A 12,964-nucleotide genomic window follows, 5' to 3' on the forward strand; every position below is an offset into this window, starting at 1 on the left:
ATAATATACAATAGATATATTTCAATTTCAATATTTCAGATTTAATTTTAATTTAATTTCAAGTGCAATTAGAGAATGTCATGATGTAAATTTTAGTTATCAAATTAATAATTAGTCATTGATAATGATATGTAAGAGAAATAGAGTTAGTGAAGAACGGAGAGAGATAGAAAAAAGGAGATAAAGAAAGAGAACATTTTTTAATTTTTTTTAAAAAATATTTCAATTACAATGAAAAAATAACATGTGACACGTTTTAATTACAAATTAATAATATATAATACGATGATGATAATAAATCTTTGAAAAGAATAATTCATGAATAATTAATTTTAGACATTTATTTGACACAAAACTACATAATAAGATAAGATGATTAGGTAATAATGCTACATTTGTAGAGGAATCTCTGTGGCTTGAGATTTGGTGTGTGTGTTGTTTGTAATGGGGGCAGGTTCTTGTGTGGCTTTGTGTTGATGAGTAGCATAATAACGATGTTGGTCTGGACTGATAAAAAAGTTTGATTCTGTGTAACTAGATGGACTAATTGGAGGGCAATGTGTACTTGCTAATACTGACGTAGGACTACTAGTTACACTTGAATCACTTTTCTTGAAAGTGTGAGAGCTCAAGTCTCTCTCATTGAAGGTGTTTAGTAACACTCCAATACGTCTTTTAATGGAACTATCAGAACGATTATGATTTGACAAAATATGTCTATGCTGATATAGGAATGTGGCTAAAAAGATTATGAGTGCTAATAAGCAAGAAACACCTACAACCAAGAATAGACCCCAGAAGCTTTCAAGTCCTAGGCTTGTAGAAGAAGATACTTGTGCATTAGTATTAGAATCTCTACAACTGCTTCCATTCAACCATGCATTCTCAATTCTTCTCATGTTGGTTCCTTGTCTCATCACATTCAATATTGCCCTTGATATGTCTCCCACAAGAGGTGACCCTCTTGGAAACACCTGATCATATCATAAATTAGGATCAAATGATAATGTTTTTATATAATAAGAACATAACTAATAAAATTGAAAGAGTATATAAAAAGTATGCAAAGATAAAGAACATTTTGTTATGTATTTTTTGATTGATTGAAATTTATGAAAGTAAAATTAAAAATATATATAGAGTATTTGCATATAAAAGATAAAAGATAAGACAAAGATAAAAAAGACTAAAATAGAGTAAAATTGAAGTCTTGAGACTTTTTATATTTTTATTGTTGTCATGAATTAAAATAAAAGAATAATTTAATAAAGGTCTTATCCTCATTGATTACATAAATCGAATGATACTACTGAGTTCTATCGATGTAGCAGAACTTACAAAGCCAAAGCCACCAGTTTTAAATCTTGGCTCAACCATGGCATACTTGGAACAATAAGTCTCAAGGAGGCGCATCACGTAGGGGACTTCGTCGAACGCCGCGTCAATGCCGCCATTGGCGCTTCCTTTGGTGAAGAGGTCATTGCATTCTTCTACGGAATTATAAACCTTGAGCTGCTCATCTTTGAATCCCATGTCCTTCAACATTCCAGGAACAAAAGAACCTTCCAGATAACCAACATTCAACCGATTCTTTAGGAGTTGATGAACATCAGTATTCGCTGGGCGTAGTTGCTCAACTGTTAAGAGAGAGGTAAGGCTTGCAGTGTAGCTTTGAACCAAAATTTGAACCACAAAAACCCATACTATCACCACAAATCTTCCACAGTTGCTCTCCACTCTCTCCTCTGCATAATCACCACATATATGCAACGAATGAATTAAGAATATATGTATCAAATAATCAAAGGGAGTAGACACTTACGATGAGAAAAAACCATGGTTGAAAAGGAAAACCACAAGCTAGTGCCAATTTGATAAGGCAGAGGCCCTCTGAAATGGTTGTTGATTCGGTGTTCAAGAACCCAAACAACAAATCCTATGAATACAAATGTACAAAATGTTGTAACCCAAAGGTCCCATGTCAATGGCTTCAAGAAGGCCCATGCATTCTTCTTTCTGTTGTCTCTTATTGGAACAACCATAGTCACACCAGATTCTGTGTACGGCAACGTGAAATCAACAAAATTGGACCTGTTTGCCGTAATCGTTGTATCCCCCACCACAGCATCAAACTTCTGTTCCATTCAGAAATTGTAGATGCATCATAACATATGATAGCCTAAGAACGAGATGTACCAATAATAAATAGAAATTAAGTAGCAAGAGGCCGAGAGCATATGAATAAAATATTACGCCTTACCCCATAATAAACTTGGGTGATCAAATCATCATAAGTTCCTGCCATCTCACCGTTGGACTTTTCAAATGGAATGAATTCAAATGGAAGGGCATAAGGCAAGGCTTCTACCACAGCATTGAAGACATCAATGCAGAATCCAGTGACCTTTCTAGAATTCGTAATAGGGTCATGAATTATTTTCACAAATTCGGTGTAGCCACAATCTTTCACTGGAACCCCTATCTTTAACTTGTTACCATTTGTGGGAATCTGCCATCCCTTTGGAACAGAGTAGGAGTCCCCTGGCCATATAATTGTTCCTAGATTCTCCTTAGAAGTTGAATATGCAGTTGTTGCATTTTTGGCATTCATATTTCTAATTAGTCCCTTTTCTGGCATCCAAAATCCAATGTTTCTTTCCCCGTTACCAATCGCATTAACTATCTCAAATGCTGATGCTTGTAACTCCCCACCACCAACTAATTTGAAGTCACCACCAACACCTTTGAATCTAACATTTGACAAAGTTTTCAAGATCAGTCACATTGCTTGAGTTCTTGCCCACATTAGTGAAGCCAGAAAGGGTGCTGTCAAGTTTCTCAACGGCCATGGCCAATGCAGTGGTAGCATCATAGGCCCATATTCCAAAAGCATTCAGATTGATATCAACAAGTGTTGGATTGTCTCTTAGGAACTGTCTTTTCCATCTAGCTCTAAAATCAAGAAATTGTTTAGTTCTTGGAATGTAAGGTCTAACGCCCAAGACACCTTCCATGGATTCCATAATTGAAGAGTCCAAGGAGTTGAAGAAATTAGCCATTCCATCGGTGACAATCCAAACATAGCCTTGATCCATCATGCCAATGGTTTTCGCAATGGCGAAGAGACGAGAGCCAAGAAGGGGTGTCATGTGAACGACAAATAATCTAGTTTGCATAGTCATGAGCTTGTAGAGCTCTCTTTCAATGGCATCATCTGTGGCTGAGAAATCAATGGCAGACAAATAAGGAACACGGATGTATGCTTTTTGAAGTGAATTAGTTAACCATGGAATGAGTCCTTCGCCATAACTGTTGTCCACATAAATTGGAACCACTTCTTTCCACCGAAAAGCTTGGATAATGGCGCTTATGGCTTCTACCTGAGTTGAATCTTTCTGAGCAATTTGGAAGAAATATGGGGTGTGGAGTGATGAGAGAGAAGGGCTCGTTGCTGAGAACGTGACAATGGGCACGTGCGCTTTGTCTCCGAGGTTGATCACAAACATGGCTTCCATTGTTGTAACTGGTCCTATCACAGCTTCCACTTGCTCATTCTTTAAGAGATCTACAACTGCAAATAATATACATAAAAACATCAATGCAAGGACCATTAAAGAAATCATAACGACTTTCAATGCATGCAGTAGTTGAAAAAGTAGACCAACAATGGTCAAGCTAGTTTATTCAATAAAATGCTTGACGCCACTCTTAATTAATTGGTAATGATTTTGTCATATAGCTATGGTTGACAGCTATTATTACTTAAACCGATAACAACCACTGTTTTTATATTGAAAGAACTCTACTGTACATGTTAGGAATTTTGGAAGGAAGGAAGGACCGCTCTGATGTACAGTTGCAGTTATGTCTCTTTGATGCAGTGTAACTTCAACCAAACTATTTCCTAGCGAACACTGATTCTTCAGATTTTGATATAATAATATTTCCTTATTAGGCTTCATTTTTTGATGATAGAAGTTGTACTGTAAGATATATAGTTTATATTTTTAAGATCATAATATTGAATTCTAAAGAGAAAAATCCAAATCAGCCCTGACAATTACTTCGAAAGACAACGAGGTCCCTGACAAAAAAAAATTCCAACTCGACCCCTAACCAAAAAAAAAAAAATTCAACCCGGCCCCTGACAATTACCTCGAAAGGACAACGAGGTCCCTGTACCAAAAAAAAATCAATGTTATTTTTTTTGGCACAGGGGCTAATCAGTCCTAAAAAAATTTATCAGGGGCCGGATTGGGTGTTTTTTTTTCTTGGGAGCCTCGTTGTCCTTTCAAGATAATTGTCAGGGGCCGGATGGGGTATTCACTCAATTCTAAAAGGAAAAGTATAGGTAGACAACAAAAATATTAAACAATATGAACAATGCATATATCGAATATTCATTTTACTAAGTGTGCGGATGATTATTCTAATATGAGAAAGTATAGGGAGCCAATGACCTATTCTTCTAATATTAAGATTTAGGTAAATAATTTAAAAGTATAATATATTTTTTTTATTGATAGTTATTTATATTGTTCAAAAAAATCGTTGGTTACCTGTCATAACCATTCCAAAATATTCATGCTAAGGTTTAGCTGCTACTTAAGCCTTTACTTTGTTCTAATTTGTTGCAAGGCAAGCTAGCATATCTAATAATAATTAGAGCAAAGAAAATATCCATAACCTGCATCTATATGTCTATTCATTACCTAATTAATATTAATTCCATAATTTTGCAGTAGAAAAGAAAAATATATTATAGAGTATCTTTATGTATATTTATATTGAATCTTACACTATTTATAAAATAATGGAAAAACAGTAAGCTAAGACACTTTAAATTGCGTTTGTTTTTGAAATTGGAATTAAAATTGAGATTAAAGATTAAAATAAAATTTTAGTTTTATGACACAAAATTTCAGTCCATTCAGTATTTTTAAAAGTGGAAATATAGAATATTAAAACTTTTTAAAAAAAAACTAAAATTTTAATAATATTTTTTTAAAAAATATTTTAATTTAACTTTTTAAATTTTAAATTTATCACTTAATTTTTATATTTTTCTTAAACTAAATATAATACCATATAATTTACTTTTATATATTTTATACTAAATATAATATAAAAATTTAATTTAGTCTTTATCTATTGGTTTCATTTTTCCTTCTTAGTGTACAATAGTAATATTGAATCACACCTCTGATGATCTTCTATATATGCGAATAGAAATAAAACCATAATACTAAATAGAAATATGCATTCATAATGCTATTATTTTTTTTAGAAATGAAAAAAATAATGTGTAATTCAGTATTATAATTAATTTGTATATTTTTTATATAAATTTAAAATTTTTTATTTTATTTTAAATAACAAACCGAATCCTCAGATTTAAAAAATTGGAAGGTCAGAATTCTATAATACACAAATCGAAGAATCTGATTTGTAGTGAGATGATTTTTTTCTATTTTTAAACAAATTTAAAATTTTTTTCAACATTAAAATGCAAATCTAACCCTTAAAATTATATTTTTTTAAAAAAAATTGAAAACAAAATTTGTAGTATTCACCAAAAAAAAAAAATACACACACACACTAACTCTCCACATTATTAAAAATCACCACCAAAATCTCAATAATAAAAATAAAAAGCGTGATAATGCATGGAGAAATTAAATTAAACATTGAAAAGCAAAGTTAATCACTAAGAGCGGATAAATAGATAGAGGGAACAAACCTTGAGCAGCAGCGGTAACAATGTCTCTTTGGGAGTCCCTAAGGATAAGTTGGAGCCTAGTTTTGTAATAAGGATGAGAATCATAGAAATCATTGACACACATTCTGATACTGTTTGAACCCATCTTTCCTACCATTCCCCCACCTAAATCAAGCACCACTCCCACTTTCACTAGTCTTGTTTGGAGTAGTGTTGTTGCCTTGTTTCTTTGACCCGTCACTGTTGCTACCACACCAAAGAACCACCAGAAGAGACTTAGAACCAAGGTTGTAGGAGCCTGATTCTTCACCATTTTTCTTGAAATTAATAATTACTTGCCAAAATTCATTATATATATGTTGATGAGGAACCCAGCTACCTAGTAGCTACCTACCTAAACTATTATTAGGACTATAGCGTACTATTTGTTAAGTCGTCGCCAGTCTTTGAAAAATACTTTTAAAATATATTTAATTAATATCTATTTTACAAAATTCTTTTTAATATAAAAATATTTATATATTATGTATTTTTTTTTAAAGAGCTCAACACAATAAGTAGAGCAAGAACAACAACAAACAAATAACTAGAAAAGTTAAAAAAAAAAAAACAAAAATTGTAAAAAAAATCATCAACTATTTTTTGTGCTCTTCCTTCTTATAGTGTACTCCTAATTTTGTATATAGGAAAACATCTTTAACCACTCCAATTTTATTAAAATTCTGTCAATCCAATTATAAGTTCGTTAAGTAAAAGTCCATCAGTTGCATATCTTCTTTTATCAATTCTGATTCGGCCGTTACAAATTCAACATCATAAATCGGCATTATCATTCATAACTCGGCATTATTCATGTTATTATTCAGAAAGCTGGCGTTATAATTCGGCATTACAGTTATTGATCGGCAATAACGCCATTAATCGGTCACTTACGTTACAACTCGGCTTAACGGACTGCTTTCCAAATGTGAAACGTCCAACCTAGTTATTGCTCTTCAATACAGGCAATAAAGCAAGAGCATAACCGACTTGCACAGGCCACCCATAAAAAGGTATGATCTTCCATCCTAAAGGACACATTGAATTCTCAATACTAACTTAAGTTTCGGAGTGCCTTTGCAGGTACACTCCCCCTGTTTCTTGCTCAAAGCTTTACGCGATTGGACATCCTCTTGGAGTAAAAGCTCGGATTATCACAAAACTCGAAGGTCGGCACCGAAGATAACAACTCGGCGTCGATTCCCAGAGACCGAGCTCTCCCTCCAGGTATCCATACAAGAACAATTGGCGCCCACTGTGGGGCCAAAAATATAATCCCCCCATATATCATCGGTCTCAAGGTCTTCACTTGTAGTCATGGCTGAACGACTTCCACCCACATCATCCGAACTATTTCAAATGGTAACCGAGTTGCGGCAAGCCATGGCCGAGGAGAACCAAAGAATGGCAAATCAAATTGCCAACTTGAATAATACCCGAACTGAAAACAACAACGACCGACAAGAAAAAAACCGAGCATCAGTTAGGACCGACACATGTCTCTGACACTGCTCAGCACGAAAAGGAGCAACTAGAGCATAATGAAAAAGCTCGGCCAGACGATGAGGAAGACAATCAGGAAAGCTCCCTGGACCATTCACGGCAGAGGTGATGAACTTCGTGCTACCCCAAAGGTTCATTCTGCCGACTATCCTAACTCTCTATGATGGGTTAGGTGATCTGAAGAAATACATCAAGAAATTCACCTCCATAATGATAGTAAACGGTGCATCTGATAAAGTTTTATGTCGTTGCTTTCCATCTTACTTAGACGGTCCTGCACTTGATTGGTTTTGTTCTTTGCCTGCAGGTTCTATTTCTCGATTTTGAGACATATCAAGCCCTTTGAGGAGCACTTTGCTGGATCGGCCATCTACCTGCATGACTCCGATTACCTGAACACAATCAAGCAAGGCCAACACAAAAGCCTCAAGAACTACATGACGCGCTTCACAAAGATAGCCATAAGTATACCCGACCTCCACCCCGAGGTTGAATTGCACGCCATAAAAAGCGGATTGCGACCAGGAAAATTCCAAGAAACTATTGCTGTGGCCAAACCTAAAACTATGGCTGAATTCTGTGAAAAGGAAAAAGGTCAGATCGACATCGAGGAACTTCGACAAGCTCAAAAAACAAAAAAACCTCATTATAGAGACGACGATAGAGCTCGAGACAAAAAGAAGAACTACAAACCGACTTCGCGGTATGAGTCCTACACTCAGTTCAACACCAAACGCGATGATATCATCAAGAAAATCCTGAATTCGAAGCTGATCAAACCTCCAAGAAAAGCCGGCAATTACCCGGATTCAAGAAACGCGGATAGATCAAAATACTGCTCCTTCCACCAAAAGCACGGACACACTACCGACGAGTGTATCATCGCCAAAGACCTTCTAGAGCGATTAGCTCGGCAAGGCCACCTGGACAAATACATCGCCGGCCGCATGCAGCGACGAACAACCACTCCTGGCGAACAACATCCAGCAACACAGCATGGTCGAGATAAAGATCGGCCAGACACCAGCCATCCCGACCAACCAAGGCGTATTATTAACTGTATTTCCGAAGGTTTTGCAGGTGGAGGAACAACAAGTTCGGCAAGAAAGCGATCTTACCAAGCTATGCTCTCCATCAACGCTGATCAAACTCAACAGCAGGCAATACCACAATCCCTACAGATAACATTCCAGACAGCCGATCATTACAAAGGTATACCAAACTTAGATGACCCAGTCGTCATCTCCGTACAGCTCGGAGACCTCCTGGTAAAAAAGGTGTTGCTGGATCCTAGAGTAGTGCCGATGTCCTATTTTTCTCCACATTCCAGAAAATAAATTGAGCAGCTACATCCTCCAACCCTCTACTGGAAACTTGGTAGATTTCTCAGGTGAGAGAGTCCCGGTTATGGGCTCCGTGTGGTTACAAACCACACTTAGTGAGTTTCCCTCGTCAAAAACTTCAGATATTCAATACTTGGTAGTTGACTGTTTTAGTCCTTACAATTTAATACTTGGCCCACCTTTCTTAAATAAATTCGGCGCTATAGTATCTACAATTCGTCTTTGTGTTAAGTTCCCTTTGCAGGATAACACAATTGCAACCATTCACAGTGATGCCCGAGAAGCCAGAGAATGCTACAACAATAGTCTCAGAAGACCTAGCCGAAACACAAAAGCCCATGTTCACAGCATCGGCAACATGAACGACCAACAAATGCTGGCCGAACTTGACCCCAGAGCGGGAACATTGGAGAGGCCAACCCCAACAGAAGACCTGCATAAAATCTATTTCACAGAGAGCACAGACAAATTCACATACGTCGGTTCAACATTATCCTCGGAAGAAAAATCCTCATTCCGAGCATTTTTACAACAAAATGTCGATCTGTTTGATTGGACCCTAGCAGATATGCCAGGCATCGATCCATCCATCATATCACACAAGTTGGCATTAGACCCATCTGCCCGACTAGTAACACAGAAAAAGAGGAATCTGGGCCATGACCGAAAACAAGCCTCCCTGGAAGAAACCAAGAAGCTCATCAACGCGGGCTTCATCCGAGAAATTAGATTCACAACATGGCTGGCGAATGTCGTCATGGTTAAAAAACATAACGGTAAATGGCGCATGTGTGTTGATTTCACCGATCTCAATAAAGCATGCCCCAAAGATTCGTACCATTTGCCTTCTATTGATTGCTTAGTTGATAATGCATCTGGTTTTGAAAAACTCAGCTTTATGGATGCATATTCTGGTTATAACCAGATCCAAATGCATCCATCCGACCAAAATAAGACAGCCTTTATTACTGAATATGGAAACTATTGTTATAAAGTCATGCCATTTGGCCTTAAGAATGCAGGTGCGACATATCAACGTCTCATGGACAAAGTCTTCGCCAAACAAATCGGCAGAAACATTGAGGTCTACGTTGACGATATGGTCGCCAAGACAAAAACTGGCAACAATCACCTTGATGACCTCGCCGAAATCTTCGGACAACTAAGAACATACAACATGCGGCTAAACCCCGAGAAGTGTGCATTTGGGGTCCAGAGTGGCAAATTTCTCGGCTTCCTGCTCACTAGCCGAGGTATCGAGGCAAATCCAGAAAAAATGCCGAGCTATTTTGGACATGGCAAGTCCTCATACCATCAAGGAAGTCCAACGGTTAACAGGGGGACTTGCTGCACTCTCTAGATTATTACCTTGCTTAGCTTCTAAAACTTTATGTTTTTTCCAAACTTTAAAAAAGAAAAAAAGCTTTCTAATGGACTGATGAATGTGAACAAGCATTCACAACTATCAAAGAAACTCTTTCAAAATCACCAATTTTACAAACCCCCTTACAAGAGGAACCATTATTCTTATATTTATCTATAACTAATTGGGCTGTAAGCTCCGCTCTTGTTGCAGAAAGGAAAAAGCAGCAATTCCCTATCTATTTTACAAGCAAAACATTACAGAATGCCGAGCTTCGATATCTGACCATTGAGAAGCTGGCCCTAGCCTTTGTCTTCTCGGCCAGAAGACTTCGACCATATTTTCAGAGCCATGAAATCCACGTTCGAACAGATCATCCTCTACGCCAAGTCCTTCAGAAACCAGAGCTGGTTGGCCGACTAGTAAAATGGTCGGTGGAACATTCAGAATTTGATATCAAATACGAAGGGCGAACATCTATCAAATCCCAATTCTTAGCCGACTTCATCGTTGAATTCTCAGTATCAGACACAGCCGAGGACTACATCGAATGGTCCTTATACGTCGACGGCTCCTCCAACCCACAAGGATGTGGAGCAGGTATCATACTTGATAATGCCCACGGCAATGTCATCGAGCATTCCCTCTATTTCTCATTCAAACCGAGCAATAATCAAAGTGAATATGAAGCCTTAATTGCCGGCCTTAGACTCGCTGCCGACCTAAACATTACCGAACTTAAGGTATACTGCGACTTTTTACTCATCGTTCAGCAGGTAAAGAACTTATACCAAGTAAAGAACCATTTGCTTTCTAGATACCTTGACATTGTACAAAATTTACTTTCAAAATTTTCTAAATACGAAATACAGCACATACCCAGGGAGAGTAATGGCCGAGCTGATATTCTGTCTAAACTAGCCAGTACTCAACCAAACAGGTCATCCCTTTACCAATCTATATTGCTTAAGCCAAGCATTGAGCTTATAGAAATCAAGTGTTACACAGGAAGCAGACTGGAGATCTCCATACATGGACTATCTTCAGACAGGAAACTTACCAGGCAATGTCGAAAATATCCGCCACTTCCGCCGACAAGCCTCCTATTTCATAGTTTATAATAACTGCCTATATAGACGAGGATTCTCTCGTCCATTACTAAAATGTCTTTGCAGAACAAAAGCCGAGCTTGCACTTGCCAAGGCACATGAAGGGATCTGTGGTACACACCTCGGAGCCCGAAGTCTATCTTCAAAAATACTCAGAGCTGGACTATACTGGCCGACGATGTGATAGGACTGCCATGAAAAAGTAAAGAGGTATAACAATTGCCAGAAACATAGTCCGATCACACATCTCCCGGCCGAACTCTTACACTGTTCTGAGGTAAGTTGGCAGTTCAACCAATGGGGCATAGATATCCTCGGCCCTTTCCCCACGGTAGCAGGACAGGTAAAATTCCTCGTTGTAGCAATTGATTATTTTTCCAAATGGATAGAGGCACATCCTCTAGCCAAGATTACATCACAACAAATGCTTTCTTTTATCTGGAAATATATTATCTGTCGATTCGGCATTCCTCGGCACATTATCACAGATAATGGTTGCCAGTTTGCCGACCAAAAATTCACATCCTTCTTGCAGGACTTGAAAATCAAACAACACTTTTCCTCAGTAGAGCACCCGCAAACAAACGGGTTAGCTGAAGCTGCAAATAAAGTAATACTACATGCTCTAAGAAAAAAACTAGATGAGGCAAAAGGCCTCTGGGCCGAGCTTATCCCAGAGATCATATGGGGATATAACACCGTTGTCCACTCAACAACAAAGGAGACACCCTTTCGGCTAGTCTACGGATCTGAAGCCATGATACTCGTGGAGATCTCCCAATCTTCACTGCGCATTGAACTTGCCGACCAGACTACAAAGACACGGCTCGGCGAACTGAACTCGACCTCGCAGAAGAAGTAAGATCATTAACAGCAGTCAAACATTTGGCTATGCAACAACACATAGCTCGAAGATATAACAAGAGACTTCAACCAAGGTCTTTCCAAGTCCACGACCTTGTCCTCAGAAAAACAAAACAAGCTAGGAAACCATTAGCACATGGCAAATTATCAGCTAACTGGGAGGGCCCTTACCGAGTCACAGAAGTCATCGGAAATGGAGCCTACCGACTACAAACCTTAGAGGGTAAAGATCTCCCTAATACTTGCAATGTATCTTCCTTAAAGTTATATAACAGTTAATACCAGGGACAGGCAAGTACTCTTTTTCCTACTACCAAGATTTTTCCCACAAGGGTTTTGCTTGGAGAGGTTTTAACAAGGCTAGCCTACCTGGGCCTTTGAAATCAAGGGTTCTTCAATAAACAAAGTTCTCATTTCATCAAATCTTTATTTCCTCCATTTCATACTTCTGTTTCATTAATAAACATATAACGCCGACCTATAATGTCACCCCGACCATTCGGACATTATCGACACCGATCATATGCCAAAATAGGTCACTCGGAGTCAATCGGTCAATCCGACTGCCGACCTTAAAACGGAATCTGATCTCTCGGATACAATCAGTAAATACAATTGCTGACCTTAAAACGGAATCAGGTTACTTGGATACAATCACTCAATCCAAGAACCGACCTTAAAACAGAATCCAATAACTCGGATACAATCAGTCAACCCGACTGCCGACCTTAAAACGGAACCCGATCATTCAAATCTCATCACTTAATCCCTCAAATTACTGATCTCAAAATACCAACTACAATCCGAATCCGATCATTCGGTACATTTCCGATCTTCTCTCAAATCATACCACTCAAAATAAATCACTCAAACAGATGTCAGAGCAATACTCAGGAAACAACTTTTCAAAATCTCCCGCAAATTACTGCCGACCATTCAGACTCCAGATATGCTAAACACAACCTATATGCTCGGTCTACTCAAACCTTTTTATGCTTCTCCATCATACAAAGGCATTATACTA

The 12,964-nt window shown here is 37.8% G+C and overlaps 2 protein-coding genes across 2 annotated transcripts; both read right to left on the reverse strand.

The window, feature by feature from the left end:
• Window positions 1-315: 315 nt before the first annotated feature.
• On the reverse strand, window positions 316-6,420 carry LOC112716030 (glutamate receptor 2.7-like). Its single transcript, XM_072205156.1, has 5 exons — window positions 5,741-6,420; window positions 2,261-3,571; window positions 1,823-2,135; window positions 1,339-1,745; window positions 316-974 (listed from the first exon to the last, which is right to left on the reverse strand). The coding sequence occupies exons 2-5, from the start codon at window positions 2,636-2,638 to the stop codon at window positions 390-392; spliced, it is 1,683 nt and encodes a 560-aa protein (XP_072061257.1). The 5' UTR covers window positions 2,639-3,571; window positions 5,741-6,420; the 3' UTR covers window positions 316-389.
• Window positions 2,751-6,032, reverse strand: LOC140173081 (glutamate receptor 2.2-like). The gene is made up of 2 exons (XM_072204252.1): window positions 5,741-6,032; window positions 2,751-3,571 (listed from the first exon to the last, which is right to left on the reverse strand). Exons 1-2 carry the CDS (start codon window positions 6,030-6,032, stop codon window positions 2,751-2,753), a joined length of 1,113 nt encoding a protein of 370 aa, XP_072060353.1.
• Window positions 6,421-12,964: the final 6,544 nt, after the last annotated feature.

Source organism: Arachis hypogaea, chromosome 10 (genome assembly GCF_003086295.3).
Source record: "Arachis hypogaea cultivar Tifrunner chromosome 10, arahy.Tifrunner.gnm2.J5K5, whole genome shotgun sequence".
In the NCBI taxonomy this organism is placed as follows: domain Eukaryota; kingdom Viridiplantae; phylum Streptophyta; class Magnoliopsida; order Fabales; family Fabaceae; genus Arachis; species Arachis hypogaea.